General features: G+C 45.1%; 1 protein-coding gene across 4 annotated transcripts in view; it reads left to right on the top strand.

The window, feature by feature from the left end:
• The first annotated feature begins 2209 nt into the window (after window positions 1-2209).
• The window catches only part of meis1b (Meis homeobox 1 b), a 252384-nt gene continuing 240870 nt past the window's right edge, over window positions 2210-13723 (top strand). For all 4 annotated transcript variants that reach the window (XM_060831862.1, XM_060831861.1, XM_060831864.1 and 1 more), the window contains exons 1-6: window positions 2210-2581; window positions 2860-3086; window positions 3652-3793; window positions 4308-4358; window positions 5426-5476; window positions 6407-6559. In XM_060831862.1, the coding sequence (XP_060687845.1) occupies window positions 2570-2581; window positions 2860-3086; window positions 3652-3793; window positions 4308-4358; window positions 5426-5476; window positions 6407-6559 (636 nt within the window). In that variant the 5' untranslated portion in view covers window positions 2210-2569. The remainder of the gene's footprint in view (window positions 2582-2859; window positions 3087-3651; window positions 3794-4307; window positions 4359-5425; window positions 5477-6406; window positions 6560-13723) is intronic.

Below are 13723 nucleotides of genomic sequence, written 5' to 3'. Positions count from 1 at the left end.
TCACTGCTCCTCTGCGGATCCACCGCCCCATGCTTCCGTCTCAGCCAATCCCCGCGGAGAGCCCGGCAGTCTGCTTTAATTGATCGGCTGGCGGACCAATCAGAGCGCGGACTTCCCAAGGCACGTTGTGATTGGACGTTGGCTCCAGATCCAGAGCTCACAGAACTCCGGGCTGTCTCATTTTCCCGAGAAAACAGGGGAGTGGGAGAGAGAGGGAGAGAGAGAGAGAAACAATGAGTGACCACAACTTTATACATCTCGGGTGGCGGGGGGACATTTATAAAAAGAAGCACATTAACAGCAGCAGGGCGTGCGTTAAATTCGCTTTGACTTTCAGGAGTAACAGATCCCAATGGGAAGTGACAACAGCGGGAGACATGAATTAAGATCACAGATTTCAATTCAATTCAATTCAATTCCCGGAACTATCTACGATAAGAATACTTATCTAAGCTATTTAACTCTGTGATCTGCCTGTATTGCTCGCAAGACAGACGTTTTCACTGTGCCTCGGTACACGTGACAATAAATTCATTTCAATTCAGATTTGGGCAAGTGTATTGATGGGGTTGTTCTCTACCAATATCTCAAGTCATCCCCCATCATCGATAGAATCTGCAAAAAAAGTAAAGTAGGGCTAGTATTATAAAGTGTGGACAGTAAACAGAGTATCATTACCGGAAGTATATGGAAAAATGTGAACGACAACGGTGGAATTTGAAGTGAACTTAGTCTGGCCACATTCATTTGACAAACACCATTGAGTCAAAACATTTCATTACCCTGTGTGGTTCAACTAGCAAGGGTCCACTCAGCAATCTCAACCTGGAGTTGTCACTTGATTAGGTTCGAATGACAAAGACAACGTATTGGAACTTCCTCTCCTTTACAAACTGAGAAAGTTGCAAAGGGACCGGGAGTGTGGGGAGAAGAGGCAGGAGTCACAGTAATGGCAAACCAACTTTGTCCCGGGCAATCTGAAGAGTTCACATTAAAGTGTGCACGCAATTGATACACTGTCTTCAATTCTCAAAATACAAACGAAACCCCGCATTTGCAATGGCTTTTGTTGTGGGTGGGGGGGGGGGGGGGAAGGGGTTGAATGTTAAATGTGCACGTGTGTGATGTCTGTGTGTGTATGATGTCTGTGTGTGTCTGTGTGTGTCTGATGTCTGTGTGTGTGTCTGTGTCTGTGTGTATGTGCGTCTGTGTGTGTGAGATGTCTGTGTGTGTGTCTGTGTGTGTGTCAGAGTGTGTCTGTATCTGTGTCTGTGTGTGTGTGTCAGTGTGTGTCTGTGATTGTGTCTGTGTGTGTGTCAGTGTGTCTGTGTGTGTGTCAGTGTGTGCCTGTGTCTGTGTGTGTGTGTGTGTGTCAGAGTGTGTCTGTGTGTGTGTGTCAGTGTGTGCCTGTGTCTGTGTCTGTGTGTGTGTGTCTGTGTGTGTCTGTGTCTGTGTCTGTGTGTGTGTATGGAAGCTGTACCTGCCTCTGGTTAATGCTTTACAGTGCGGGAGCTGGCATCTCGCCCTGTCTATGTGCCTCCCTGGCTGTGTCTCCAACTCTCCCTGTGTCTGTGCCACCCCTCCTGTGCGAGAGAGATGAGGTAGTCCAGTGCGCCTTGTGTAAGACGCGACCTGTTATGGCCACCACTGCTTCCGGGTTCCAGCATTCTCTCCCACATCCACCTCTGTCTGTGCAACACGGGCGCAGCGGCGGCAACGGCGGCGGCAGCGTCCGGCCTTTTTAAACAGCTCCAAACTCCGGAGAGAGTGAGACTGGTGTTTCCCCCTTACCCTCCGAGCCCCCGTCCCTCCCTCCCTCCTCGCCCTCCCTCCCAGCCCAGCACCGGTCTCTCCCAGGGAGTGGAAGGCGATCGGGAGAGCTGGAGCTCCTGCGGGGGAGACCTCGCCTGACATTACCCAAGGTGTCCTCCATCTGCCCCCCCTCTCCGTCCCAATTCCCCCCACCCCATCCCCCTTTACCCAGTGGAAGTGCACGGAGGATAATTCATTCACCACCTTGACAGCCTTCTCTTGATTGACAGCTCAAGTGGGAGCAAGCCATGAGGCTGAGCTATTCGGTTTGAGGGTCTCTCTCTCTCTCTCTCTCTCTCTCACTCTCTGGCTTGGAGGGTGTGGGGGTTTGGGGCGGGTGTGGTGGTGGCGGGCTGCTCGGGGAGTGTGTGTGTGTGGGGTCGGGGGGTTGGGGGGGGGGAGGGAGGGAGGGAAGGAGACATCCCTCCATCCTCCCAGGTCCTGCACTGGCGACATTTCCACATCGCTTAGCAAGCCGGAGAAGACCAGCGGTATATTTTCCCGGAGGGGCACCTAAGTTAACCTGAAGACTTTGTGGGAAGAGTGGAGGGGCTGGGTGGGGGTGGGTGGGGGGGGGAGGGAGGGGGGGAGTGTGTGTGTGTGTGAGAGAGAGACACACACACAACACACACGCACAGCTGATCATCTACAGAAGGCACTTTGAGGAAATCTTGATCTGGCTTTGGACTGTGGGTTTTTGCCTGATACGTGCCCTTTCCAGACTCTAACAGAAGCTGCTACACAGGGACAGAGGCCGATGGCGCAAAGGGTGAGTACTTTTTCAACTGGTCCGTTTGCTAAAGCGAGTGTTCAACGCGATCCATTTGTAGACAGCGCGCTACATTTAGCTGCCCGTGAAAAAGTTTTAATTTTCTGTGTATGTGTGTGTGGGGTTGTATTTTCTCGCGCCTCAGTTCTGTCAGGAAGTTGGTCGATTTGCAAACGTGCGCGCTTTGTGCCTGTAACTTTGTTGACACACGATTTCTTCCCCGTTTTCCTCACGGTGCTTTCTCTCTCTCCCTCTCTCTCTCTCTCCGTTTTGGATAGTATGACGAAATCTCACATTACGGTGGTATGGACGGAGTAGGGATACCGACAACAATGTACGGTGACCCTCACGCCCCCAGGTCTCTACAACCTGTGCACCATCTCAACCACGGGCCACCGTTGCACAGCCACCAATATCCACACACTAACCACGCTAACACCATGCCTCCAAACATGGGCTCCTCGGTAAACGATGCATTAAAGAGAGATAAAGACTCGATTTACGGGTAGGTAGCTGACACCTTTTCACCATAAGTTCCTCAACGCTATTCTGTGACCAACGGCAGAGACCTTAAACGTGACATGTTAGTTTTTCATTGAAATTCTCAAACAAAATGCTAAACACACAACAAAAAACCGACAAAGTTTCGCCTCGGTTTGTGTATGCAATTGACGTTCTGTGAAAGAACTCTAGGAGTGAGTTAAATTTCATTTATGATTGTAAATAACAGGAGAACTCAGAGACGCGCACATGATATTGGATATTTTTATATGTTTTTTTGTAAAAAAAAATTGGCGTCCAAAATGGCTGCTTAAAAGGTTATTTCTGGGCCGTTTCGTTCCTAATTTCTGGCTTGCTCGGTAGAGAGACAGACTTGCTAAGAGTTAGAAGGGACCGCGGTGTTTTTTTTTCCCCAATCGGTACGTTTAACGCCAGTAATTTATGTAAAGCCTACAGTCAACAAGTAAGTTGTACAAAAGTTCATACTGTACCGTCTAGATCACCCACAAGCGAATCTCCTTTTGCCTTGTTCTTTCCCCTTTTTTTTGACATTCCCTCCTCTCTTGCAGACATCCGCTGTTCCCACTTTTAGCACTAATTTTTGAGAAATGTGAATTAGCAACATGTACTCCTCGCGAACCGGGGGTAGCTGGTGGTGATGTCTGTTCATCAGAATCTTTCAACGAAGACATAGCAGTTTTCGCGAAGCAGGTCAGCACCATGTAACATCGCCACTTTCAATCTTAAAACCTTCACTCTGTCTCGAAGAAAAAGTAGCAGTAATTTCGGTGGACTAGACTCAGTTTCTCCTGGTCTGCAGCCGAGTTCAGCACAGATTTACACCGAGCGCGTTTTGTGCCGACAAACACAACTGAAGATGTTAACAATATCAAATTAAAACGGTGTCAAAATGCGAATTGGGGAGAGTGGAAGAGACCGATCACAATCGGAGCATTTTAATTTACATCGCTGCTACCAGTGAAAACGCAGTCAGTTTAACTTTAATTGAGAATATATTTTTTTAATTGTTTGAAAGAAGTTGTTAATGCATCATAAAGTGTTCCTTTTGAAAAATAAGTCACTTGGGCTAATACTGGGTAAAATATCCTTGACGCTAATGTGTGATATTAGATTTTTTGGAAGTTTGTAAATCTAGTTGGATGTATCGACTCTGAGGAGCGGAGCGGGGGGGAAAGTGACAATTGTATTTATCTTCCCACTCTAGATCCGAGCAGAAAAACCTCTATTTTCCTCCAACCCTGAGCTGGATAATTTGGTAAGCCTGGCCGCTTGTTCAGTAGAGGGAAGTCGCTGTAGAAAAGCTCGTGAAAGCGTTTCCACTGAAAACCAAAACAAATATATATTTATCGTGGCAAATTGTCAGGACTTCTTGGGAGACGGCTGGGAATCTATTGTCAGTTTAACGTAGCCGCATGTTTAGGGGAGAGCAGTGAGCGAGAGAAAAGAGAGAAGCGTTAAAAAAAAGTGATCGTTACAATCCATTGCAAATCTGCGTTTTTTTTTGATTTTGTGATAGCTGTGACTGTCAGGAGCGATAATCATCAGACTCAGTTATTGTATGGCTGTCACTCCACTGAAGATGAGGCGTGATTTTTTTTTAAAATATATATTTCATTTAATTTTCGCTTTCTGGCCTCTGTCGTGAAATTTCGAGCCTCGGCGCAGATTCCTTAATATTCAGGGTTCCGTTCTGTCTTTAAATTGACTGGGTTGGAGGGAGAAGGTCGAGAGAAAAAGAGAGAGAAGGGTTGGTGTGTGTGTGTGTGTGTGTGGTGGCTGGGAGTAATCTGGCCTAATGAATTTAAGGAGTCGCTTTATTTTATTTTCCTGAAGAAAACTAAATCTTTCCACCCCCCCACACAACATCACACCTTCCCTCCACCCACCCCCCCAACGGGCTCCTTTCTACTTTTTAAAAAACAAGAGAATAAAAGTTTTCAGGGTTTCTAAGAGGCAGCCAAGAGAAGGGAGAAGCGTGTTGGTGTGTGTGTGTGTGTATTAGTCGGCCGTGTTCCATGCCCGTGTGGTTAGCATACACTGTTGGCGTTGGTGTCAGTAGGGCTGGAGGAGCTGGGAGTGGGGGGCTGGGGAGGCGGGGGGGGGGGTATTTTTTAGGAACAAACAGTGATGATATTTGCCTGTTTTTGCAGATCACCCAACTCCAGCCTGCCCCCCCCCCCCTTCTCTCCCAAACACTCACGCGGAGGGAACACTAAAGATTCTGCCATTGCAAACTGTTTTTAAAAATGGGGAACAGGATAAGAAGCTTCGCCACCTCGTGCGTTTCTGGGTGCTAATAGATATTTACCTGTTTCCTTTCAGATGATTCAAGCCATACAAGTGTTAAGGTTTCACCTTTTGGAGTTAGAGAAGGTACGTGCTTCCTCCCTCTAGTTAGAAGCATTACTGCTTAGTGCGAGCACCATTTACATGTATGTCTTAGTCTGGCTTGTTCTTAATTAGTGTCAAAGCCAATCCTGCCTCACATTTCTCTTGTTCTTTGATTACAATTCATTCCACTAAAACCCCTGACCACAAACGCCCCGCCGTTTTGTTCATTTTAATCTCGCTGTGGGGTTTAATTTTGATCAGCTCCATTTTTATTTTATTCATCAGCTCTATTTTATTTCTCTTTTCTCCCCCCACCCGTTACAAATGATCTAAAGATGTCAACAATCTGCCGATTCGGAATAATTAGGCGGGAAATCATAATATTTTCTCCTGTTAGTCCGCGGGGAATATTTTAATCAAATCTAAATGACAAATCCAAATTTTTATTTCTGGGGGGGGGGGGGGGGGAGGTGGCGTGACAGAAAGTGTCAGCAGTTTGCCATGGCTGAAATCTCCCAGGACATATGTACTTGTTGAAGACGATCTGTGCCATCCTGCACATCCCATTTTTGTGCGCCCGGGATTGTTCAGAGGTTTATAATGAAATAACGAGACGAAATTAAACTGTTTACCTTAAATGTCATTCATGCAGGTCAAACGTCTAATGGGCACAGCCCCGGGAGCAGGCAAATTTAACACGGGGTGTTGAGTGCGTTGTAGCTGTGAATCATCTTGTCACTGCCAATTTTGCACCGATATCTCTATTTTGTTGGTTATTCCAAATTCTTGATGCGTGTGTCTCTTGGGGGGGGGGGACTCACAAGTGCTTCTAACTATTAAGAAACCCGAGTCACACACTCCTGACTGAACTGGACTTGTCACTTCCACTAGAATGAATTTGTTGAAAAAAGAGATATGTATTTTCTCACGTGTTGTTTCCCTTATTATTTTCTTGTCATCGTCCCATTGTAGGTGCACGAATTATGTGACAATTTCTGCCACCGGTACATCAGTTGCTTGAAAGGGAAAATGCCCATTGACCTAGTCATTGATGAGAGGGAAGGCGGTTCCAAATCGGACAACGAGGAAATCACCAGGTCTTCATCAGTTAATATCACAGATCAGGTACGGCCAGAGCTGCTTGGGGGGGCACACGGAATACCTACTGTCGCTGTTTGACTGCTGGTTATTTGCATATTGTCAAGACCCCTTTGGATCTTAGTCAGAAAGAATATATGACATTATGTATTGAAGCTTGTCGGTGTGTCGGTGTGTGTGTGTGTGTGTGGACTGATGGTTGTAAAGTTGACCCGATAATATTTTTTTCTCACCCTCTTTCCCTGTGGTCGTTTCCCCTCTTTGTTTCCTTCAGGACATTGCTGTGGTTAAGGCGTCATTTTAATAAAATAATACAAGGAGCTGCTGCTGACCTGGATGGTGTTTGAGATGATGGTGTTTGTAATGTAGGGGTTGCAGAGAGAGAAAGGGGGAGAATTTTGTCTTTAGCTTCGGTAAGACTGAAGTACCAACTCCGGCTGCTATAGGGCCGACTGTGAGTGTGAACCTTTTCCTCGGTTCCCCACACTTTACGAAAGAAAAAAGGTGGAATTTAGTGATCGATAACTTTGTGGTTTTTTTTTCGATTTGTTTTTTTGTTAAAGGAAGCGTAGACGCTAGGGTTGGAGTGAGTGAGTTGCTCCGAGACTGTCTGTAGCGGCGGCTCGGTCGAAAGCAGGGGCGGGAGCGTGTCCCGCAGGCGCCCAGTCAGGGCGCACTCGACTCGGGCAGACGCTGCAGAAAGGAGCCGGCGCCTTGGAACGCGGTACTAACTCCGTCCCGCAGCTTTGAGATTTAGGGACGGTTTCGTTTTTGAGGAAAGGCAGTTGCTGAGGGGGATAAGAGGGTGGGAGAGTGGAGGGATCCCAGGGAATCCCTGACACTTCCAGCTGCTCTTGGTGAACGGGAGGAGAGAGAGGCGGCTGATCCAGAGTAGGGATTCGATCTGACGGTTCCTTTTCAAGTGAGTGCAGCCCCACACGGAGACAGGACACCCTTGCCAGCCCCAGCCGCCTGCCCCCTCCGCGCCCAGATTGTGATATTTGGAAATACATTTACTCCTCATATCCCAGAAACAACACGAGGGGAATCACAGCATTTTTAAACAGAGTGAGTTAGCAAGATGTACAGAACTCATGGGATATGGGGTCGTGTCAGCTCCCAAAGTCTGGTCTAATCTGCTTTCTATCTCTGTACATGTCGTTTAAAAATATCATACAGATAAACTTCTCCATGTTCAGACTGTGAACAAGACTCTCATTCCCACGCGTTTCCAAATTAAACTGCTTCAAATGCTGCACAAATGCGGGGTATTTGCGGGACAAGCAGTTGTGATGAGATATCGTTTGGAGATGGTTGGGAATGACACAGCGATCTCTGGACAATCCCATCGTGAGGTTATTGTCAGAGCTATCATCTTCACTTCTTACCGCGTGTGAGAATTTTGGGGACGGTTTTAGTGGGGGGCGAATGACAGCTTCAGGACCCGGAAAATACATCCGCTTTCTCACACTCCCCAGGAGATAGACAATATTCCTGAACCAATGATTTCAGATCCAGCGGGATTCCCTGTTCATTATGTTCCACGGATAAGAAGGATTTTTTAAAAAATGCACCTATTTCCAACTCTGAACAGGCGTCTCATTTCCACTTGTGTTCCAATTAAACCCGGGGAAAATACTGCACCGGCTCTGGCTACTCGCACACTGAAAGTTATAGCTCCGTCCTGCTTAGAATAAGTGAGGAGTCCTCCAGTGTTAATTGAAGCGAAGATTCCTACCCAGAGAACGCTTCCCCAGTTTCCCCTCCCCACTCTTCGCTAACAGCAGAAATCAGGCTGGTTTATATTTTGTGGTTTTAATTTCACGAGTGTCTGTGAAGAAAAGTTTAGATAAAAAAAAATGCGGGAAAAAATTGTGCTTCACACCGATCATGTCTTTTTTTTTAAAAACACACTGAAAGCTCTCTCCTTCCCATTAGACCCTGATTGGTGATATTAGCGCTGTAAATTTCACGAGATTAACCCATCCTCGATGTATTTTTAATGTCTACCCTCTGGCAAAAATATAATCAAATGAATTGAACTGAAAACATCTCACAGCAATGTCAGAAGAAAAAAAATGAAATGTAATTTATTTGGAGACTACACGTTTACTTCTGTGTTCGGTTGTGGCAGGAGTTACTGTCCCAGTCTGGGGTTTACTGTCACCGTGTTCAGGCTGGCAATTCTTAGGTGATTGGGACGGGGGTGGTTGCTATTGTTCTCGACTCCCGAAGTCCTCCCTCTCTCCCTCCACAGGGAAACTCTGACCGACTCCGCGGCCACTCCGGAATGGAGTTGACCCAGTTTCAGGCCTCACCAGTGAACATTTCACAGCAAACACTTGGTCCGTTAGGAATCGGCTGGAAAGAGTTGCTGGAGAAAGCAGAGAGAGTGCGCGAGCTCTGCCTGAGGCCAGCGTTGGTGTAGAAACGGGACCGTCCCTGGACTGGGGCGTGAGGATTCAGTAGCTGAGCTCCTGTTGCATTCGCTCCTCTTTTCCCAAACCATGCCGCGGAGCGAGGGGATATTCGGGAAAACTGCCCTCGCTAGTTTTATACTGGTTTGTCAGTGATTGCCCGCCAGCTCCCTTCTTCATTGGCTGTTTGGAAATTGTGGAGACGGCTAGAAACACATCTCACATTGCACAGCACCCGGCCTTGCCCACAGAATGCCCATGCCAACCTCATTCAGTAGGAATCTTCAATTCACCATGCCCATCGTTACACTGGCACTGTCACATGACCATCATTGTGCCCATTGTTACACTAGCACTATCACATGACCCTCGCTGTGCCCGTTGTTACACTGGCACTGTCACATGACCATCATTGTGCCCATTGTTACACTAGCACTATCACATGACCCTCGCTGTGCCCGTTGTTACACTGGCACTGTCACATGACCATCATTGTGCCCATTGTTACACTGGCATTGTCACATGACCCTCGCTGTGCCCGTTGTTACACTGGCACTGTCACATGACCATCATTGTGCCCATTGTTACACTGGCATTGTCACATGACCCTCGCTGTGCCCGTTGTTACACTGGCACTGTCACATGACCATCATTGTGCCCATTGTTACACTGGCATTGTCACATGACCCTCGCTGTGCCCGTTGTTACACTGGCACTGTCACATGACCATCACTGTGCTCATTGTTACACTAGCACTGTCACATGACCCTCGCTGTGCCCATTGTTACACTGGCATTGTCACATGACCATCACTGTGCTCATTGTTACACTAGCACTGTCACATGACCCTCGCTGTGCCCATCGTTACACTGGCACTGTCACATGACCATCACTGTGCCCATTGTTACACTGGCATTGTCACATGACCCTCGCTGTGCTCATTGTTACACTAGCACTGTCACATGACCCTCGCTGTGCCCATCGTTACACTGGCACTGTCACATGACCATCACTGTGCCCATTGTTACACTGGCATTGTCACATGACCCTCGCTGTGCCCATTGTTACACTGGCACTGTCACATGACCCTCGCTGTGCACATTGTTATACTGGCACTGTCACATGACCCTCACCGTGCCCATTGTTACACTGACAGTCACATGATCCTCACCATGCCCATTGTTACACTGACTGGCACCATGACCTTGACCGTGCCCATTGTTACACTGACTGGCACTGTCACATGACCCTCACCGTGCCCATTGTTACACTGACAGTCACATGATCCTCACCATGCCCATTGTTACACTGACTGGCACTGTCACATGACCCTCATCCTGCCCATTCTGACCCCACCCTGTCCCCGGCCCTGCCCTATGGGACTGGTCTGAGTCCGTTCCGGGTCCGTTTCCGCGTCCAGCTGCCTGCTCACAGCCGCACTGGCCCTGCCACTTCGTCCCCCTGGCATCCGAGGAGCTCGCCGCTGCTGGAGGCTGACTGACCTCTCTCGGCCCTTGCTGGCTGTGTCCTGGGAGTGGCGCGGTGTGAGGGTGTCCTCGAAAAGCCGGTGCTTTGTGTGAAACAAGCTGTGAAAGATTTCTCCCGTCTGAGAAAACTATCACAAAACAACTCCGTTGGATCTCTTGAAGTAGTTGCTAACCAGCTAAAAGATGTTCTAATTATGAACATTCCTCTGAGATTTTGTTCACAAATTGTATTTGCATATTCTCCAAAGAAATTCAATCCAGCAACTCCAATGATACTAAGCGCAAGAGTAAAACTCAGGCGGCACAACTAATTTGTATTTTCACCTTAATCTTGTCCTTACCTACATACAAGTCCCTGGGTTCTTATATAGCAGCATGTTAGGGGTGTGATGTTATAGAAAGGGTGGTGAAAGATTGCAATAGTCATGAAATTAAAAAGTGTATGGAATTTTGCAACTTACGATTTGATATTGGGAAGGGAATATAGAACAGGTTCTATCTGAAGTGTCTTCCACAATGGAATATTGGAAATCTGGGTATAAGTTCAGGAAGGAAGAGAATTTAAATCAATTACCTTTTGTAATAAATTTTATTTTGAGTTAAATGTGTCATTAACTTCAGTGGTATAAATAATTTCAAACAACAATTGAGAACTTTGGTTTTAGAACAAGTAGCAATTTTAAGAATTAATCTTAAGCACTAAAATACCCTAAAACTCTCCCTTTAATTCCTGTGCTTCAACCAGTCTCTGTTCAAGGGCAGATTCACATCACCTGCTTTGATCCACTGAGTATTTGTTTCACTGGGGACTTGCAGAATAAGTTTAGTTCCTGGAGTTCATGTAAAAGCCCCAAGCCTAATTCCTACCACACTAAAATAAAAATCAGAAATTGCTAAATTTAGAGTAGCCCTTGTATGTTTCAAAGGAAAACATAAAATAATCCTCATAAAAATATCTCATGTTGATAACAAATAATTCCAAACAGTTCTTGGCTCTGGTGTGAAGTGTTCAAATATAGTTCCAATAAGAAGAGTATTCTGAATGGATGTGTTTTTTTTCTGTGTTATCTTTATTATGCATTTTTGATTGCTTTCTCTCATTCTTATTTTATATAATTTCATTACACAATGTTACAAAAAAGCTGTCAAAGCTCTCACTCAGAAACTTTGCTTATAATAGTTGGTGGAAGAGCAGAGATCTCAATTAAATTTCTGTTTTCCTCTTGGTCTCCACTTTTTTACTTAGATACAAGGCTAATTGTGAAATTAATGTGCATTGCTCAAACAATCAAAATCTATGTTTTGTCATTAAATTAAATGTTACATCAATTGTTTGCAATATTGTTATCTGTTGCTCTGTCTTTAGATTCTTTGCCCTGTGAATATGTCTGGAGTTTGTATAGATGGCTGTAACTGGATTATTAATCTCTTAATTACAAGTTGATCTTTAATTCCTCAGCTGTTCTGGAGTTTTGCTCCAAATTTTATGTAACATTTGATGGCTTACTTGAGGTGTGAAAGCTAATAAAGTATTATAGCATATTAAACAGTAAACATTAGTGAACTGAATTTACGGATTGCCACAATATTTTTAGACAGAACGAGATGTATTGTGGCTTGTGACTGTTTAAAACTGTTGCTCGAATTACATGTATATGTTTTAGGAGGGAAGAGGTTGGTTCGCTTGTGATACTTAAACAGTGATTGGACCTAGGTGTATAAGTCACAAAGGTGTTATATCTGATGGTTCCATCATTTGATGTGGTACTGGTCTATTTGTGGTATGGTTAACTCATGCTGGTTGCTATAAGTTTAAAATAAAAATGCTTATGAATGAAGCACATTGTGGACCCAACTTGTGTTTTGTGTGCTGGAAAAACAAATTTGAATATAGTAATTTAGTTTGCATATTGATGGCATTGCAGTCGCTCGATACAGGATATTTCAGCAACTTTTTTTCTCTCATTGATGATGTTCTTGGATACAATTGCACAGTGTTATAAAAATGTTTTGAAATTTCTGGGTTAGGTGTTTCTCAGTTTAATTGAGACTTTCCTTTTTGTTTTTGTGGAGGTGTAAACAAAGATTAGAGGGTGCAGTTCCTGGTAAAAGAAGCGTTTTTTTTGTAAAAATGTTTAAGCTGATAATTTTACAATTTATTGGATTAACCATTATTATATAGTCTGGTGCAAAACACATTTGTCTAGTCATTCTGTATTTGAATATGTGTTACTTTGTAACAGTAAAGCTGGCCCACATTCCTTTCATTGCATTTCAATATTGACTTTGATATTTAGCCGATTTCTTTTGTACTCTTGGCCTTTGTTGTGATCAGATAACAGTTGATGTACATGTTTAATTCATTCATGGGATTTTAGATTTTGTTGGATGGGCCAGCATTTATTGCCCATCCCTAATTGTCCCAGCAAAGGTGGTGGTGAGCTGCCCTCTTGAACAACAGTGGTCTGTGGAGTGCGGATATCCCCCACAGTGCTGTTGGGGAGGGACTTTAAGGATTTTGACCCAATGACAGAATGAATACAATGGGTTTCCAAATCAGGATGGTGTGGCTTGGGGGAATCTTTCAGGCAGCGTTGTTGCCATGTGTTTGCTGCACTTGGCCTTCTAGTTGATAGAAATGGTGAGTTTTTATTAAGTGCTTTCAAGGATGATTTGGTGAATTGCTACGGTACATCTTGCAAATGAGACACACAATTAAAGCTTTGGAGTGAGTGAATGTTTAAGGTGGTGGATGAAATGCCAGTTAAACAGTTTCCCTTGTCATGGATGTTATCAAACTTCTTGAGTGTTGTTGGAGCTACACTCATCCAAGTAGTTGGATAGTATTCCACACTGATTTGTGCCTTTTTAACAGATAGGTTGTGAGGAGTCAGGAGGTGAGTTGCTTACTGCAGAATTCCCAGCTTCTGACATTGACACAGTATTTGTGTAATTTGTCCATTAGGTATCACGTTAATGGTAACATCCAGGATTTTGATAGTAGCTGATTCACTATGGTATTGCCACTGAATGACAAAGGGAAACGGTCAGACTCTGGTGCTCAAGTCTTCAGTATTGAGGTGTTGTCAGGGTCCATAACCTTTGCTCTATGTTGTGTGCGCTGACATTTCTTGACTTGGAGTGAATTGAATTAGCTGAAGTCTGGTATCTTTGGTGATAGGGGTTTCAGGAGGTGGATTGTCCATATACTTCCTCATTTACTTTAAACCTTTGAGTGTTGGGAACAAAATGGAAACATTTCAATGTAACATTTTTAAGATGAAGTA

Source organism: Hemiscyllium ocellatum, chromosome 10 (assembly GCF_020745735.1).
Source record: "Hemiscyllium ocellatum isolate sHemOce1 chromosome 10, sHemOce1.pat.X.cur, whole genome shotgun sequence".
In the NCBI taxonomy this organism is placed as follows: domain Eukaryota; kingdom Metazoa; phylum Chordata; class Chondrichthyes; order Orectolobiformes; family Hemiscylliidae; genus Hemiscyllium; species Hemiscyllium ocellatum.
The sequence above is the reverse complement of the archived record's forward strand: the minus strand, read 5'-3'. Positions and strand labels throughout refer to the sequence as shown.